Source organism: Pan troglodytes, chromosome 5 (genome assembly GCF_028858775.2).
Source record: "Pan troglodytes isolate AG18354 chromosome 5, NHGRI_mPanTro3-v2.0_pri, whole genome shotgun sequence".
Classification (NCBI taxonomy): Eukaryota; Metazoa; Chordata; class Mammalia; order Primates; family Hominidae; genus Pan; species Pan troglodytes.
Genome location: NC_072403.2, coordinates 56,679,438 through 56,699,174, shown reverse-complemented (window position 1 = coordinate 56,699,174; position 19,737 = coordinate 56,679,438). Strand labels below are relative to the sequence as shown.

The following is a 19,737-nucleotide window of genomic DNA, read 5'->3' as shown; positions in this document are numbered from 1 at the left end:
AGATGTTTGACTGACCTCATCCTGAGTAAGCCCATGGGGTTATTTATGAGGCCTGATTTAAAGCAGTGGCTGCCAGGAAAGTGAAAAAGGAGCTCACCTCAAGCTATGAGAGGAGCTACAGTCGCAAGAATGCTGTTTATGACTATATAAATCACCGTGGAGCGTGTGATGGGAAATATGGAGACTGCGAGTTTAGGATAGAAACAAGGAAACAAAGTCAAGAAGGAAAAATGAGTTTTCGCCCTGTCTTTTTTATCCACTCCCTGCGACCGCGGGCAGTTCCTCCCTCCCCTAGGAGACCGCGATCCCGGCGGAGAGGAACGGGAGGAGAGCGCGCCCCCCCGCCCCCCCCCCCCCCCGTCGTGGGTCGGGTCTGCCCGAGTCTTCCCCAAGTTTACACCAGGATCGTTAGAGAGCCAGGGAATACATGTAAATAAACAGCTTGGAAGATTTATGGGAAGGAGTTCAATTTTATAGGACTGTATTTATAGAGCAAGCGCTGGCTCACTTATAAATAGATTAATGGGAAGCTAAAATTAATGGACTTGTGAGCTGCACGTTTAATTTCTGAGGCTTCAACATGACAGACAACCGCCCTCAAAGTCCAAGCGTGGAAGGCAGCTTGCCCCGAGAAGCCGTGAGCGCCCTCAGGAAGGGACACTTCCCACCGGGCCAACAACTCTCAGGTGGCCCCTAACTTCGGCGCCCAGGGTCCCTGGGAAGGGACCCTACGGAACTGTTATTTGCAAATGAAGAAAAGGAATGTGGCTTCATAAAAAAATAATCGGGTCTTCCTTCCAGCACTATTTTTAATCAAGCCCCTTAACCCGCTAACACGAGCCGGCGGGTGCGTTCTGGGGCACTGTAAGCCGCCCACCGGATCTGGCGGTCTCAGGGTCCCCGCGCTGGGCCGGTCAACGACCTAGAGGTTCTAGCTACTGCTCTTTCCTTACTCCCTCTACAGCCTCCTAACACTGTAACAAAGGGGCCGGGGAGCTGTGACACGCAGCCCAGGGCTGTCTTAGTCAAGGCTGTCTCCAGCTTCCAACCCCTTTTCTTTCCCTTTTTGGTTCTTCTTGCCAGGTCTTCCCTTCAGTTATTTTCAGGCTCCTCAAAATCTTGGGTTTTACTTACTAAAGGTGATTGTTTCAGACCCTCTCTTTGCCAAGTGGCGGTGGTGGGTAGGAGTAGCCTGGAGCTTACCTGTGGGATAATAGATTGCAGGTCGGTTTATCAAGGGCTCGTGCTAACCTTGAGCAGGAAAAATTGCCATAGGATATGGAAATTACCCACCACCTGCTTTGTATAATCCCAGTGGTAACCAACTCCCATCCTCTGTAAAGCAAATGAAAGGAACACTCAGTGTAACAATTGAACCAGAGAATAAGACATATCTATTTTTTTCTAGATAAATGTATGTCCTCATAAGCACACATCCCTTGGTTTTCTCTGCTTCCTTGTTTCCTTTTATTCCCCCCCCATTTTTTGTTTTTTTTTTTTGTTTTTTTTTTTGTTTTTTTTGCTTTTCTTTGATTCCACTATTTATAGTTCTAGCCATGATCTCCCCGCTTTTAATTAATAGGACAGGAAGGGGGAAATCTCACATAAAGCAGATGCCATTGTTCCTTCTGCCTTTCCCTATAAGGAAGTCCAATTGAAAAAGATTCACGTTTAAAAACAGAAAATTGGTATGGGAGGCATATTATTAACTGAAAACAAACTATATGCTAAGCACTGATATATAAATCTGGGATCATCATGATTTAAAGTTTCCAATTCTCCTTAAACTCATATACAGGTTGCTGTTTCTGCTTTTTATAATTAAACTATAGGCAATATTGATGAAGTAAAGGACCTTAGGAGGTCCATATTTATTTTTACAGATAAAGACCTTGAGGCGCAAAAAGGAACAGTGACTCATCCAAACTGTGTAACATCGTGGGTGATTTTGCTTTCCTGGCCTCAAGGAAGACACCTAAGCCTTGGAATAAAATACAGATTGAGACGATGTTTGATCACTGCAGCCCATTAGGGCCCGGCTGAAGCCTATTAACCCAGGTGTGAAAAGCTCTGGCTTCTCTAGGCAGCCTCTGAGCCTAGGGTAGGAGCCCCCCAGCTTCCTAAGACATGTACACTTTTTTCCTCTTCTCAGTTGAGGGAGCTTTTTCCTCCATTGTTTATGGAGGGCCTTGCACTGCTAATGAGGTCAGGGTCGGGTTCAATTCTGAAATGGGGGTTAACTCCTTCATATCCCAAGTTGAGGGGTGCAGGAGCCCACACCCAGCCCCGAAGACTTCTCCTGCACCGTGCACCATCTCCTTCTTAGAACACCATGCCAGAATGCCAACCTACGAGCAGTGGGAAGGGAGCATCATCTCTGACAGCGACCCAGAGTCCTCTAGTTACCTGGGAAGTAAATTTGACTCCTCGATTTGTAAAGGGCAGAAGAAACCAAAAGATTCAGTTAACATTAGCTTTTATTGCAAATCTGGTTAGAAATAGGAGAGAAGAATGTAAATTTGGAATTTAAAAAAATCAAAAACACTTCTCCTAGTGAAAAAAAGTGTTCATTTTTCTGAGAAGGAAAATTTATTATATTTCTGTTGTAATGAAAACGCTGTGGGTGTTTCGATGGGGGAGGACAAAAAGTAAAAAGCTTCTTACACTTTTCCTCTGTCGGTAGAATTAAAAACATTGTCCACATTTAAGAAACTGAAGATGAAAACACAACAAAAACACAACAATCTTTTTATTTATGTAAATCAGATTAACACTGGACAGTAAACCAATTTCTACCCATTACCATAACAGCTTGTTTATAAAGAACAGAAAAATTCAGATAGGATTCTATCTAGGGTCAAGAGGTTTTTTAACCACCCATTCACAGAGGTATAGATTCACAGATAAATAATCCCAAACTACTTGCTCGCCATATTTACACATTCCCATTAAATTAAGCATAAATAAATATATACAAACTTAACATGAATACCCTCCAGAGCTCTTCTCGTGAAGAGTCAATAGATTGATATTTCTTGATTGTGTGGCAAAAACAATGTTAGAGAATTAGAGACCAACTCAAAGGTGGAGTCGATTTTGGCATTTAAAGAAGGATAGTGTTCATTCCGTTAAAAAAAAATTGATACTTTTTTTTTTTTAAGCTAGTAATTTCACATACATCGTCAAAGGTGGGGAAACGCCGTTTGGGCTCTTGAGGCAACATCAGACGGTTTAAGGTTATTTCCTTTCCACATAATGTATTACAAGTACAGGATATCAGATGTGATGACAAATTCTCTATAAACACTCTTAACTAGGAAAGCATTGTAGCAGAGGAACAGTGTGTAGATAAGCTCGAGGTTTCGAGTTTTCCATTCGACCAAAGTTTTCGTAGGATATGAAATAATTGCTTGAGAGAAAGTGGCTTCCTTGGCCAAGGAAAACAAAGCAGCCAGGTCTTTGAAAGCCTCTTCGGTTCTTTAAGTGGGGATGGAGGAAAGCTATGGGTGTGGAGGCCAGAAAGAAGGAAAGAAAACGCAAGGTAATTGGGGGTGTAGGAGTGAAGGTGGTGGGGAAAAGGGGGAGAAAGTTACCTTCCCACTTTGGGGGAGAAGTTAAAGATCTTTTTAGGTGACGGAATCCTCACCCAAACAGGACATTTCTTGCTCCCCAGAGACCTACAATACGTGCAGGAGGCGGCAGGGTTTGGCAGAGAATGGTCTGGAGATCTTTGGAACCTTTAAAAGAACTTGCGAAGTGGAAAGTGTGAAGGCAGCACTGCCACATCCTGACTCCTCCTGTCTTTCGCTATTTTGTTTTGGGACTGAGCGTTTAGGAGTGGGCAGGGACCAAATGTCTGAAGAGTGCAGGGGCCGGGGGGAGAGCTGCAACTCACCTGTTTGGTTTGAAAACAAAGCTCAAAGGGGCTTGCCTTAAACGTCTCCCTTGACTTAAAAGGCAAACTATTGCGTTAATCCTACTGTTTATTGATTTATAGGCCCAAGGAAACCAAATCTTTTAATAACTCAATTATCAGATAAATGTAGCGGGCCTGGCTAAGGAAAGCAAGGGGGCGGGGGTCCTACATGAAAGGAGAAGTGAGGGAGGGAGAAGGGGTAGTGGGCTCACTCCACGAAACGGGGTTGGGGGCGCAAAAGGTTCTATCTCGCTGGAGCAAGGAGGAACACACAAATGAGGGCGTCTGGCAATGAAGGTACCCTGCCTTGCCAAGTAAGACAATTCCCATCCCATCTCCCCGCTTTAGGATTGTGACGGCGGGGTGTTTCCGTACTGGCAGAGGTGGAGGAGGGGAGGCTTCGGATTCCTTGGATATTTCTAGGCCACTCTCCCTCCAGGAGCCGGCGCCCCGGGTGGCCGCTGGCGGCGCTGGGAGCCCTCCCCACCTGCAGCCCACCGGGCGCCGCCCCATTACCTACTGGAGAATGGGGCTTTCTCGGTAGCCTTAGCCCTTAGGGTGAGACCGAGAGCGGGAAGGGCCCGCGCAGTCGGCAGCCCCTCCAGCGGCTGATTCTATGTCCTCAACACGACTGGGCGCCTGTGGCCCACACGCTCTCAGGACCTGCACAGTAAGAGCAAGGCGCGTCCATCGCGTCTCTCGCACGTCACACGCGTGGGGCGCGTTGCCCTGCAAGGAAAGGAGACGATCGTTTTCAGTGTGGTCTCTCCTGGCCTTGTGCAATCAGAACACATCTAATGCGATCGGCCAGGCTCTCGGACGAAGGCGCAGGCCTCTGAGCTGGGAAAAAGAGAGTGACTACACTCTCCGTAACGTCTAGCTCTTGGCCATTGCATTCCTCTCAACAGTTCTAGGGCTGGGCCATGAAGATCAGAAGTGCTAAACGAAGCTAGGGGTTGGAGATGGGCTGCAGTGTGGCCCTAACAGTTGCTTGGGCCCTTTTGGTGACCTGAGACGAGCTTCCTAACTTCCCCTTCCTCTTTTAATAAAAATGGGCAAAGCTCTCAGCAGGTTCCTAAAACCCCAACCCAATCCCCACTCCCCCAATCCCCACCCCCACCAAGGCAAAGCGGGAGGGGCGCAAAACCGGGAGTCCTGGAGAATTGAGTGGGTCCTAACTATAAATCCTGCAGAACAACATCTATGTCGTTATCTTTAAGGGGTATTGCAAAGATCTTGTCTACTTTGTTAAATAGGTGAGTGTATCAACACTATATTTAGAGACCTCTCTCATTCACCCCTATCCCGGGATAATTTCTCACTGCTTTTGCGGAGGTGCAGACAATGGATTCCAGATCTTATTTCATGATAATGCTAAGATGGAGCCCAAGAAAGGAGCTGGGCTGCCAGAAGTGAGAAATATTAAATGCATGAAACTTTATCCACTGGGAATAGTCCCAATGTATCCAGACGGTAAGAATCAAAGCTGAAATACATCTCCCTTCACTTTGCATTATTTTGCCATTATATGCCAAAACAAGTGCACGTCTGGGAGGGAAAAATGCCTCATTCATAAAGCATCTTGTAAGAAAGCAATTGTTACAGAAATATGGGTGCTTGTGCCGCCCTCCTCCCCACGTCCACTCGTAAAGCTGCTTCTTTCCTCGCTTAAACAGCAATCACCAAAGAACCCAGGGAAATCAAATCAATTTTAAATGCAGGGCAATACTATTAGAATATAGGGCTCTAAGAATCCTTACTCTTTTCCCTTAAAATTCATTTTGCAGACCCCCTCCCCTGCCACCTCCACCGGAATTGGAGTGTTGAGGAATGTTAGCGTGTAGATTCAAAGCTGCTTCCATCATATTGGCCACTTTCTAAATTATTCCCTTTGAGCTTCTTTAAAGAAGTGCACCTGCAGAATTCTGACACACAGGCTTTGATTAAAAAGGGATCGGATATTTTTTTCTCTGTACCTTATAGATTGTGTAGGAAGCCCAAGTCCTCTTTGAAGAAGCTCATAAACCATGCGGGCAAAGCTTTGGAAAACAGAAGAGAATGAAATGGTACATACCCCTCCGAAGGAATTACATACTAATCAACGTATTCATATTGTGTGTGTGTGTGGTTTTTTTTTTTTAACTATAGTTCATAAAATTAGTAGATGACACAAATATAATAAATGTGAGATTCTCTCTATGCAGATGCTGGCAAGGCTGGGAGCTAGTAACATTTCTGAAAGGAACTGATGATGTCTGAATCAACTTATTGGTCCGGATTTTCCTCAGCCGCCAGAACCTGCTCTGCCGGCAGACACCAAAAACTGCAGCCTCCGCCTGGTCTCCACAGGCCTCCCGCCCCGCCCTCGCCCTCCCTAATTATGCAAGCGGCCGGGGAGCCGGGCCCGGTGAGTTAAGATCGCAGGGCTGGGCGGGTACCGAGAGGACTGAAACAACGCAAAAGGGCCAACCACACTCATTTTCATCCCAGAAGATTCCCGTAACAATGTGAGGAAGGGAGGGTAACATGGAAAAGGGTGGTTGGGAGACGGGTGAGGTGAGATGGAGGGCGGGGACTGCGAGAGTTTCCTAAAAATATATTTAAAATTAAAAAGTTCGTGCGTCTCAGTCAACCAGCTCTCAAAGCATTGACACCAACGTTTCTCCGATTTTCTTCCAATAAGTTAGCGTTTTTCTCATGTTTAGTCTTATGTTTATTTTCCAAAGGGAAGGGGAAATCATGGTTTTCTTTTATTATCAGTATTACTAAACTCGAAAGAACCGAAGTGGAAAATCCGGACGGTTGTCTCCAAGTGTATCTTGAAATAGACACTGAGAACCGATATTGTTGCTCCGTTGTACGCCTCAGTTTTTTTTTTTTAAGTTATTTAGCTTTTTTTTTAAAATTTTGATTGTATGTGTATTCTACCTAATATAATTCTTCCAAAGCCAATCCAATATTTTAAAGCTAAAATTAAATTTTTGTCTGTTTTTCCTTTTGTATTTAAAACATTTTTCCTTCTTTTTTTTAAAATTTTTCATTTCCTGTGTTTCTCCTCCTTGTCGCCAGTTTTACTACCTGGGCCTTCCCCAGACGTGTGCCTGTTAGTGGTGGTGTTGTTCAAGAACATCTTGTCCATGCCTTTGAGCGCCTCGGTGAGATAGTTCTGCAGGGCCGTGAGCGCGGCGCAAATGGCCGGGGCGCCGAAGCCGTGCGTGATGAGGCTGAAGTGCGTGAGGCAGCTCTGGATCCCCGGCTCCAGGATGGGGCTGGGTCGGCTGTTCCCTATCGGTGTCCGGTCCTGCGCCAGTAGATCCGTAAATTCTTTACAAAGTTGCCTGCAAAGGGGTGGGCGAGGCACAGAAAATCACCCTCAGTGTCGTTGTCATTGGCATTAGAAAGGAGACGCTCACACAAGCCCAGAGGCGCCGGGTCACCGAAGAGCGAGGCTAATGTGGGCGATTCCGCTCTGTTTCCTTTCCCAGCGCCCTCCCTTCTCGAGCAGCTGGGACTGAAAGGAAAGCGGGGGTGGGGAGGTAATGCACCCCTTCCACCCCAAAGCCTTGCCTTCCCCCGACTTCAGCCTTTCTCCCCTCCATTCCAGGACCGCCTGGACTCGCTTTGGGACATTCGCTAGGCTTTAGCGGTTGATTTTGAATACTTCATAATATTGAGCTCTTACCTGGCATTTCTTTTGAGCTATTTTCCCCGCGCCCCTCCCACCTCTCCAACCTCTTGGTGATCAGGCGCAAAAAGCCCTGAAAGATTTAGGCCCCTCGGCCACAAGCCTGTCCCTGGCACTGAAGCAGATTGCTGGAGCCTTCCATGGCCCAGGGCAAGAAACTGTTTATTCTAGAGAATGCTGATTCCATTCAAAGCAAAAACCTGTTTACCTGCAGTATTGGGGGAGGGAGCTAGTTTCTGCCTTTCCCTCCTTTCTTTCTTCCAAGTGTAGGGCACTGAAAATCTTTGTATAACCAGACTGTTGTCAATATAAAAGGATTCCCATACAGTTTAAATAAAACCTAAAGGTAGGCTGTTAAGACACTAGGGAGGATAGATTTTTATTTGTTGAAGGTTTTTATTTCCTCAAGCCACCTACAATTTAGAGGAGTCTCCCAGCCTTAGAAATCCTGTGTGCCTACCTATGGATTGAGCTTATTTGAGAAATTTTAATATAGGAGCTGGATGGGATGGTTCTAGCCCTGAAGGTCAAATGGCTGGCAGGCAGACACACAGCATCCCAAAGGCCACAGCTTTTCACAGATGGGCAGATTTCTCATGTCCACCTGCCTGTACCCAGCCTATGGGTCTGTGGGGTTTAGGAAGAAAATAAACCTACAGCACTCCAGTCCTAGACCCACAATGGGTTGGCCCGACTCACAGATACCTGGCCACACCTGGCCTAGCCAACAGGTAAACAGGGCAGGTGATTGGACTCAAAGAATCCTGGGGCATCCTTTCCTAGGGTGCTGCCACTTTGGGATAGTGGCTAAATCTGATGAGGAATACCACCCAGTCACAGAAGCTAAACTGTTGCTGGTTTTAAGATGGGTGGATAGAGAACACTAACAGGCACCCTCGATTCTCCCTTTGAAGTACACACATACATCCTCACAACCAGGAAGAAATAGATAAGGGTTCTGACCAAAGTGGGGCAGTTTTTAAGCTCTTAAGAGGTACACCTTAGAAACACCTGTGGGGTTCAAACACACACTCCCAGGCCCCCACCTCCAGTAATTCCAATTTAGAAGATTTGAGGATAGCCCTATACAGAAATATCTTGAAAAAGCTCACCAGCTGATTCTGATACCCTAGGTTCAGAAGTGCTGGCCTAAGAGAAGCCACAGTGCTTGGACAGGGGGTAGTTAGATGCATACCTTAGAGAAATGAGAGTCATTTGTGGGTCCTATCTGATTTATACAGTTTGGTTTTATTTTTTTCCCTAAAGTACCCTTCCTCTTTTATAAAGCACAACTGATCCCCCCTCCCCGCACCCCGTGCCTCACCAGACACCAGCGCAAGGGGTAGGAGGGCAATCTACTGACAAATATCTATTATACTGCTGGTTGATACAGCAGATGAAAACCTTCAAGAAAGAGGGTGGATGCCAGGTTTTGATCATTGGGAGAGATGGGTAAAGTCTTTCCTTAAGTTTGTACTCATTACCAAAGTGCCAAAAAAGACATTCTGAACTGGGGAGAACAAATGCTTAGAGTCAAACATTTTAAATCTTCAAAGCCCAAACCAGGGTCTGTAAGCAATTAAAGTTCTGGGACATTAATATTTTTTGACCCTGCGGAAAGGGGCAATCAAATTCCAATCACGTCTCAAAAACATCTGGACAAATTTGAGCAAATGATTTTTCAGCCTTCCATATATTTCTTTAAATTACGCTGTCAACGGGACAAACCGCGTCCTCCAGCACTAAATAAATGAGCGCCGCTGTTTGGGCCGCGCCTGCAAGAGAAACGTGCGGGCGCACGCAGCGCCGCCCACTGCAGGCCTGAGCCGGCCATAAAACACCAACAATATGACACCGAAGCCAAAGACAGGAGTAAATCAAATAAATAGAAAACCCACTGTAAAAGTTCAAATGAGCTCTAGACCTAAATTTAGCCAGAGATTTACTATTTTCCCTTCTGGAGTTGTAGTAAATTTTACAAGTCTGTGGAAGATGACAAACAGCAACGTTGGAAACGGAGTAATTAGAGCTGTGGGTAGAGATGGGTACACGTGGGTTTTATAGACACCCTGAGCGAGCACACATGGCTATGTGGCTACGACAGAGAGATAGATGTGAAACCCAGGCAGAAATATGCACCTTCGGATCCAGGGAAGAGCTGGAACAAGAACTCACTCAGAAAAGATCTGCCTGACATCCCCAGAGTGATAGAAGAGAATTGTAAGAAGGCTGGATTCGGATTAACAAAGCCATTTTCCCCAGAGAGGACACCTGAGACAAACCTGTAGCCCATCAACTCTGCCCACCTTGCTTGCCAGAGGCTGCAAATGCTACTTCTAGACAACCCTCTGGCTTCTTTCTCTGCCCCTCCCCACCACCTACTCCAAAGTCGGGTGGCCTAGCCAGCTGGGAGTGAGGTGAGGGCCCAGAGTCTAATAAACTCACTTGGTGGCCAACAGCATATTCTTTCGGGAGTGCAGGTCACTCGGGTCTGTGTGCTGCCGGTTCAAATACTCAGAGACGGCTTTGGCGGGAAACTCCGTTTCGCAAATGTACCCAAAATCCCTAGCTAAGTGAACAGCTTCTCCTGAAAAAGACAGCAGTAAAGGTAATAATCAGCACCCAGGCCCTAAATATCCCAGGGCGGAGACATTCCCTTGTCAGCTTTGTTAGTATTTCCAGAGAAGGCCAGCTGTTGGAGCCAAAAGCAAAGGTGAGAGATGCCTAAAGGAAAAATGATTCTCAAGCTATAATTAAAATTGGTGGGACCAACTTTGCTCCTCTTTTTCCTGCCTCTCCCTGAGCCAACTCCTAGCTAGACATCCCCTGAATAGCTACGGGGTCTCCTACACCCTAATCTTTTTGTCAAGAGCCACCTTATAATTGAATTTGGACATTTGGCTGGACATTTGAGCCAGATTCCTCTTTCTTTTTAAAGCATCTGTCACACTTGCTTTAAATAAAATTTAAAAGTCACCATCATCTTGCTACAACTGTATTCCAACATATATAAAAACAAGCCCATGTGTATATATGTCCACATATATTAAACACTATATGTAAAATGTATATGGAAAGAGTATTTCTATCTGCAATGAAATAATAATTCTCCTTGTCACTTTTCCTGCTAGTCAAGTTTCAGGTTTCTCCCCTTCAGAGGTTCCTGTCATCATCCTCCTACTTCAGGACTTTTCACTGCACAAAAATGACACAGCAGCTACAGAAAACTGGGGTATCTAAGGTATTACTCAGCTTATGTGAAAGCCCCTTTCAAGTAAAGCATTATTACCCTTTAAACACAGCCTTTTGGGGTTCAAGGAAAGATCCCATACATGAAAAACAGATATGTTGAAATACCCCATAGCTACGTTATTTTTAAGGAGGATGACTTACTTTTAATCATTATTATCATAACAACAAAAGACTTCAGGCATGGTGCTTACAAGGAGTCACAAAACCAAAAACTGCCAAACAAATATTGGAATTTTAGTGGGGTTTCCAGTTTCCTCCCTTCTCCCCTAAAATCCCTGTCTTGAGCTAAGGTTACCTTGATTGCTTTCCAAAATGAGGACTATGATATTAGCAATTCCCTGAAGGGTAAAATGTGAAACTTCCAGGCTAAGAGTCAACCACTAGTAAGTGTGGTCTGGAAATTTCAGTGATTCCTGCCTCTGGAGGGTGTTCAGGCCAAGCAACTTTGCCTTAAAAATGGCCAAGTATAAGGCCTGTAACTGTGATGATTAATGGTTGCTGCCTAAATATTTTAATATTCCATCTTCTAAAACCAACTCTCTACAGGAGCATCATAATATTACACCCATACAAATGGAATTAAAACACAAGACCTACAAGCTAGATGCTAGAGAAAATTCTGCATCTTCCTCCATTAGGACCATCTGACTGTATTTCATATTATTTCCCACAAATTCAACTGCAGATCCTCTTGTTCTAGACTGTGTAGATGATTTTGTTTATTACATACCATAAATATCATCCCCAAACCCAAACTGATGTGCAAATTATAAGGTGCTTATTGCAATTATCATCCTATAATTCACAATTGATGAATCTACATTGAAGATAATACCTGACTCCCCTACATATTTCTTCACCCCTTCTCCCGAATCTTCCCCTAGCTATCATTGGCCTTACTAAGCTATCAATATTTCAATAACAACATGTCCCAGGTAATCTGCAGATTTGGCCCTAGGAGTGACAAAAGTTTTAAAATAACCATTAGGGGTCATGAATGCAATGTGTTTTCTACTACTGACAATTCAAATCTGGCAAGGTGAAGGGGTATAGAATGAATTATTGCTTAAAGAGTTACTCTTGCAAGAGTTCACATAGAGGATGTCCTGCACGTGACAGCAGGAGTGACCCCTGCTTTGTCTTGGAGGCTGGACCTGAGCAGTTTTCAGAGCACAGGAACTCTCAAATACTTCCCTTGCCCTGTCTACAACTGCTGGCTTCCTCTAAGTAAAAGGACCTTTGAACCTCTCTCAAGCAGCCGCTTGACATCCAGCTCATAAGACCACAACAATCACAACGATTTCCAGTTAATCATGAAATGTGTAAAATGTCAGCCTCCAGCCGACAGTTAAGCTCAGCCACTTCGTGAAATGGCCACACGTCTTGCTTACCTTCCACCAGGGAGGTGAGTAACGTGACATTTGCTGCTTTGCGCCTGCCCGCGGGTAAATTCAAACCGATTTTTTCTAGCCTTTCTCGCAAAGATCTCCCCCCATTTTTCGATTTGGCTCTGAAATTGCAAGAATTAACATTCTGATTAACCTTAGAGTGTTCCTGAAACAAAGTTTAGACTTAGCAATCTAAAGCCCAGTGGAGCTTGAAGAGGTTTTAACTTGAGGTTAGCACATTTTTCCCCCTTCCTTTTGGTTATTTGCTGATAGTTTGCTGAGGTTTGCTTAATTTCTGCAATACAGAGAATTTTTTTAACTGAGTGTTCTTTTTTTATCTTGTGAGAAAGGAAAAAAAAAAGGATACCAGATGGGAATAATTAGGTGTAGGTTATGGGTCTAGAGAAGGTAGAAGCTGCACACGCACGTGCATGTTCCTTCCTCGTCATGGAGTTAGTGAGGTGAGCAGAAACTGGGCAAGCACAACCTTGCTGAAAAGAGGATAAGAGCCAGGTGGCTTAGAGAGGAGAGTGCACTTGCTGCAACAGGTGGGCTTTGTGAGGAAGGGGTCAAGAGTTGCTGTATGTGGTGTTATGTTAAAAGGAGAGGGCAGACTGAAATAGAAATGGTGATGATCGTAATAACAGTAAAACTAACACTTTTGGAAGTGTAGTTATGTGATAAGCACTTTATATTGATTATTTTACTTCATCTCTGCAAATTTATATATACAGGCTTAATGTTCAGGGGGTGATTGAAAACTTCCACACTCTGAGGCTCAAAGCACTCACTTGAAAACTGAATCAAAGGAGGGCAGAGCAAGAGGATTCAAAATGAGAAAGTTCCTGGGTCACACCCTTAATTTCTCCCAAGATTCTCCTTGTATGTGCTAAAGTATGGACAAAAGTACAAGCAAAAATCCTCAGTTACTGTAATCTCTTTTGCTGTACTATTCATACAGTCACTTTTAGGAAAGAAAAGGACTGTCAACCCCCAGAACGGGTTATCTTGGAAAGTTTTGTCTCAGACAAAGTCACTTTCATATCAGGGACACTGCCAAAGTGTTCAGGCATTGGCAGGGACTTCAAGGGAGGCATTACATCTTAAGATAAAATCCACATTCTCTCACATTTCCACGAGGAGGAGTCAGTCTCTGGGCTGTGGAATACTGTGAAGCACCTGAATGGCTCCCAGGAATACCTATAAATACTTCTAAAGTGGTATTATTGCTATTATTGGTGGTGGTGTTATTGAAAGAGGGATGTCACAAATTTAGAAAAAGAGTTTATCAAACTGGGTTACAGTGCATCAGCAGGTTGAAAGACCAATTTCACTGGGTACCAACTGCATTTAAAACATGCAATAAAAGAGAAAGAGTACACTGAAGGTATGAAGAGAGTTGCTTCATGAAACTTATGGGGTTTTTTTTGGGGGGGCGGGGGGGGCTGTTAGTTCCGCGTTGTACTCAGGCTGGAGAATGCCCCCTGAGATGTCCTAGGGGTGACAGGAAGAGAGGCGCCAGGCGCAGGGCCAGGAAAGTGAAAGGTTCCCAGGGCGGCAAAATCTGCGGTAGGACTTGCGCGGCGCGGGCAGGCCTGGATGCAAGGACACTAGAGTTTGTGGGCGAGCACGTGGCGGCCGCGGATCCTCCCAAGCGCTGCGCGAAAGCAATGCTCCGGCCACCCGGTTGCTAGGCAACTGCGTCAGACTGCAGATTGGGTTTTGCTGGAACCTTCTCCTCACTGTCCAATAAATAAAAACTGGTGGGTTTTTGTTTGTTTTTTGTTTTTGTTTTTGTTTTTCGTGGTGGGGTTACCTTCTGAGGACTCCGCCGAGGAGAGATGCATTGAGGCATTCAGGGGGCGACAGCCGTCTCTGAACTTCTCCCACAGTTACTTTGTACTTCGAAGTTGAACTGAGCAGAGACAAACGGCCTGGGACGGAGCAAAACACCTCGCCGGTGTTGACAGACATGCCTCCCAGGAAGCCGTCTTTATTCATCATTAGAGAAGTCACCGATTTGGGAGGAACTGGAACTAGAAAGAGAGAAAAAATTGCCATAAAGGTGACCAAGTTTCGATCCTGGTGACCGGCTGATAGAATGTGTCTCTGTGTGAGGCCACAGGACAGACACCAAGTGGAAAGCTGAGGGAGGAAGTGTTTATTCCAGTGGGGCTGCAGTGCGTTCAGAGAGCTGTAAACAAACAGATGGCAAAGCCATACCTCCTCTGGAAACTTACTTCGTGTGTAGACATATGAGTGTCATTTGCTACAGTCCTGCTCACTACCCAAATCAAGAAATCAAACAACCCAGTTTGGACTGTGCTGGGAACCAGGCAAATCCTATTCCATCGTGTGCTAACTCTGTGACCTTAGACACCTGACTGACTCTGTCTGAAACTCCTCAGTTTCCTTATCTGTCTCCTGAGGATAATAATGCCTATCTCATTTGGTGCTGAAGACTGACGGTGATTATCACCATGCAGTGATATAAAATGGTAATTCCAATGGAAACCCCTTCCTCCTTTCCTACTGGACCCAGATCAATGGTCATCACTAGAAAGGATAATGAGGGTGGACCCCATCAGATACTATGCCCAAGAACAGACAAATAATACCATTGAGCTGGGGAGCTGGGCCCAAAACAGCTGCTCATCTCTTTAAAGTGGGCCCCATTCTTCCCTACATAATAACAACAGATTCATTTAGAAAGGAACCCAAATGCTCATCTTCAGTGAAAGCAATTCTGCAGTGACATGAATTTTGTTTACAAATTAAAGCACCGGCTAGTGATTGTTTGGAACAGTTATGATTTACAACAGGTGCCCTGATCAATCAACCAATCACTCTAATTCATATGAGCGGCGGTCTTGCCTTGCCCCAGTTGTTTCTTTTCGGCAAGTAATTGATAACAAACCGCACTCAAGGTATGTTTTATGCAGAAGTTAATAAGAGTTGACAGCTGGTTGCCACTGCTACCCTGGTGCATTCAGCCTTTCCAGCCTGTATTTCTGCTTAATTGTGTTTCAGTGTCATCTGCATGTCAGAAAGAGGCTAGGCTCAGTGGAACCAGAAGGCTGGGAATGAGGAACAGTCAATCTCCCAGTTCCCTGGCAGTATTGTCCCTTGGACTTCACTGCTTAAGCCCATTTTCTTTATGTAGGTTTTACAGGCCCCTAAACAGGTGACTATACCTCCTGACTTTCCCTGTAACTTTGCTTCTTCCACTGGGATATGAGGCCTCCAAATCTTCATGGTATTTGTCGATCACCAGTCCAAAAAATCTATGGAAACATGCATCTGGTGTGAAAAAAGAGGTTTCCAACCCTACCTATTTGATAAAGTCTATCTCACTTTGTAATTGTGTGGGGGAAAGATATGCTGTTTCTGTCATCTGGAGCCTAGAACCCTATATATCAAACAAGATGCATAACATCCCTTCTATGGAACAGACTAACCAATACTGTGTATTTCTCTAACAGTTTATTCTCTCTACCACAGATTCCAGTATACAAACCTCCATAGTTGTTTAGAGACTCCTAAAAGCCAGGTTGCTCCCAAATCTTTTATTTACTATGAATTTCATTAGATCCTTTACAAACACCTTGTGGAAAAGAGCTTTATTACAAGAGTGGATGACGAGACTAAAACATTCCCTTCTGCTACTACCCAGTAGGCATTTTAGGATCTATGGATCTGTCCACAGAGACCAAGACCTTGTCCCAGATGGATGAATGATGTTGGCAACAGAGTAAATATTCTGCACTGTCATGGGGTGGGGACAGGGGATATGGAGAGGTGTTCCTTCTTTTTGATTTCCCTCATTTTCTCATCAGTGAATCTGCTTCCCATTTAAGAATGAATCAATGAAAAGTTGAAGTGTGAATGTTAATCAGATTTGAGTGAGATGTGAAGTTAAAGTCACTTAATAGACAGGTGACTGGTGGGGGCATCTATTTCAATCTATCTTCCTCTTCACAACAGTGCTGATTTCCATAATTCAGACTCATAGTGAAGGCATTATAAACAAATAATTGACAATCATGGGAGTTGGCATTATGAAAACTTGGAAAAACTTATTTTCCAAAATATAGATGGCCCTTTGTAATTTTAACATGATATGAATTATAGAAATAAATTAGATAAAAAATCTCACCTCTATACTCAGCAACATATTTATCTCTAAATACTATTTAGAATATTTTTTTAAATAACAACCAACTCCACTAAGCTGAAAGTACTAAATTCACTTCCTGCTTCCCACAGTGGATAACCAAATACCCACTGAGTATTGGAATCTTACCTGCTTCTCCCTGTCCCAGAAGCTAAACCTCTGGAAAAGCCGGGCCTTTAAAGAAATGTTATAAACCACCCTGTAATTTCACTATTGTTAATTGCCTGATTCACCCGACAAGAGCTATTTCCTTTGGGGAATGTATATTGCTCCCTGCCATGGGTTGAGTACCTTTCTGCATATACATTATCACCTGCATACCCCCAATCCAATCAGCTTCTGTCAGTACACTGCCCTCTCTGGGAAGGTTTTTGTTTTTTTGTTTTTTCCCCTTCCAGTCAAAGCAAGGACAATGTCAGAAGATGTGCTTTGGACTATATTTCCATTTTCTAATTTAAGTATCACAATTGTGTTCCCAGCCTCCTATCCTCATGTTCTAAACCTCTCTCCTTAGTATTGGTCCCCTAGACCAGATCTGACACATTTCTTGTCCCAACTTTCCTTTAGGTCCATAACTCCATCATAATCTACTTTCCCTTCCACTTTCACACTTGCTTAGCTCACCTGATTAACCCTATATTTTACTTTCTTTGTCTTTTCCCTTCTGCTTTCTTCCAGTTTATCAATAAACCCAGAGCTCAACAGGGCCTGGTTGATTTGTTAGTAATTATGAGCACACTGTTCCTGCTCATGGAACCCAGAGATGACTGAGATAGGTTTAAAGCGACAACAGGAAATAGTAAGGAAATGGGGCATGGCAAAACTCAGCATGAAGCTTTCAGTTCTTCACATGTTTACAATTTTCTGTGCATACATTTAAAGTGTTTTTTTCCTCTTCAGTTCCCAGTTGGGTGTCAAGGCCAAGTTCTGGATGTAACACCCAGAAAACTCATTCCCCTCCATTTTTTGCTGCATTATGCTGGGGAGAAGTAAAAAAAAAGGCTAAAAACAGATCAATATTTCATTAACATGGCTGGAGTTTTATTTAAAAGAGAGGAAAGAAAAATGATTAGAGAAAATATTATTCATTAGTTGACTATAGAAGAGCTAAAGTGTTAATAGGCTAGTTTTTAATCTCTACTCTTTAAACTTAAGTGTGAAATTATAGTTTTGAGAACTTTGTATTTGATTCGATCTGCTGGTGAGGAGAAGGGAAGAAATGAACCTATCTAATAGATTCATGGGGTAAGTCCCTTCGAAAGGCACTCTTGACCTAAAGATGTAAATGACATTGGGAAACAACCAGGAGGCTTAGCATTGACTCAAAGTGGCCCCTGAAAGTTAGCACTCTTTTTCTCACCAGCAAAGCACCCTTTCCTCAGATCTAAACACTTCCTCATGTACCTGAGTGTAAAATTTTATTCCACAACTATAGTGCATGTATAAGTGTGGGGACTGAAATTGTGGGAAAAAAAAATAATTTCCACAAATAAAGCAGGGATATTAAAAAACTCAAACATCCAGTATTGGCATCTTATAGGGACAGAGTCTAGAAGGCTAAAAGGCTGGAAACTGAGTTGAGTCTCATCACTTACACGGTGTATAGGACCTTGAGAAAGTCATTTATTGTCTCTCTCAGTTTCAGCACTTGGAGTGTTGAAGAAGAATGTCTAACCTGCCTGACTTTGAAGGAGTGGCTGCAGTGTTTCTCAGGGTCTCTAGTTGATAAATAGCTATTGGGATCCAAGTCCAACCTGGAAATGGGAACTTCTTCCTTTTGAGAGGAAACTCATACCGTTCAGAGACTCTGACAGACTCTCAGAGCATTTTACCTTCTAGGTCAGAAGAATCCCAACAGAATCAATTGTAATAGAAATTTGGCAATTTCTTTATTTCCCATGAAAGAAAATTCACACCAATCAAAGTGTTTATGTGGGGAAGGGGCCAGAACTAACGGGAAAGAAAGTGGGAGAGAATGGAGGTTGAACTGAAACTAACCAAACAGGATATCCCTAAGACCAATGAAAATGCCCCACAGTCACAACATTTGAACCTTGGATTCCAGCCACGCTAGCCTTTCCAAGAAATCCCAGAATATTTTCTGCTGTCTAAGGTGTTAAACAGATTGCATATTGGCCTCTTATTGCACCAAAAACTTTTTCTTAAAGTTTAGGTGAGCCTTTTTTTGAGTTAAGCAACATGATGGTGGCAGTGATCATTTTTATTAGCTGGGTACACCCTCTTCCTCCCCCCAGATTTCTAATCTTAATGGAACTGAGAGTTAAGAATGATTTTTTAATGTCTCGTTGGATTTTTAGACTGTTAATGTACCGAATCCTTCTCATTATTACTTTATTGATTGCTCATTGACCAGCCCCCTTCAAATTGTATTAACCACCCTCTGCCGGTTTAGATTAGGAGAGTTTAAAAAGCACCTTTCATTACTCCCCCCGCCCACTCCCGCCATGGAGTTGAGACTAGGCAGCTTAATGGGAGCTCTAATGGGGCAGCTAAGAGGAGAGGGGCCACGGTCCCTGCCGATTGCATTAATAGCTCAAAGGGGGCCAATACAGAAAATTAGCCGTAAACGAGCTCTGGAGATCTTCAAATGAAAGAGCCATTTATCACGCTGGCTACCTTCACTCCACTCGTTTGCTCTCTCTACTGGGAACAACTCATTTCCTCTTAACTAAATTACTTCAGAAATGTCAGCTAAGCCCAGATAGCAAACATAACAAGAGGGGGAGCCCATAATCTATGGGGTGACATAAACACAGGTGAAAAATTAGATTGGTTAAATTTTAGAAGGGGCCTTACCATAACTGGAGAAAGAGACATAGAGATAGAGACATGCATCATTTATGCCTAAGTCTTCTAGCTTCATAAACACAGACTCAGAGACCCCCAAACCTAGACCACTTGCCAATCTGTTACTAATGAGGTAGAATTTTTTTTTATCTGCCTAAAAGCCCATTAGAAAATATATTAAGAAACTAAGCCTTCTTCCAGGTGTTGAAATTTAGAATATTTAGTTCACAAGACTTTCTCACCTCTTTTACAAAATTCATCTCTTGGAAACATCTCTCATAATTGGGGAGATGGTGAGCAAAGAGACTAGGGTGCAGGGGAAGGGGCTAATGAACCCACCACAACTTTAAGTGGCTTATACTGAGTTAGAAAAGTAAATCAACCTCGTATTCTTATTTTGCCTATGGCTCTCTAAAGAAAAAAGACATAGGATCTTTTCTTCATGTAATAAAGCAAATATGTCAAATATTAAATAATGCAATTGACCTACCATTTCATCATATTCATACCACAC

General features: G+C 43.8%; 1 protein-coding gene across 2 annotated transcripts in view; it reads right to left on the bottom strand.

Moving 5' to 3' along the window:
• Positions 1-3,135: 3,135 nt before the first annotated feature.
• The window catches only part of TFAP2B (transcription factor AP-2 beta), a 28,267-nt gene continuing 11,665 nt past the window's right edge, over positions 3,136-19,737 (bottom strand). Inside the window, exons 4-7 of one of the 2 annotated variants that reach the window (XM_016955661.4) lie at positions 14,058-14,277; positions 12,245-12,363; positions 10,047-10,188; positions 3,136-7,254 (exon numbers count right to left, since the gene is read on the bottom strand). In XM_016955661.4, the coding sequence (XP_016811150.1) occupies positions 6,954-7,254; positions 10,047-10,188; positions 12,245-12,363; positions 14,058-14,277 (782 nt within the window). In that variant the 3' untranslated portion in view covers positions 3,136-6,953. The remainder of the gene's footprint in view (positions 7,255-10,046; positions 10,189-12,244; positions 12,364-14,057; positions 14,278-19,737) is intronic. The other variant, XM_016955662.4, reaches the window with a different exon arrangement.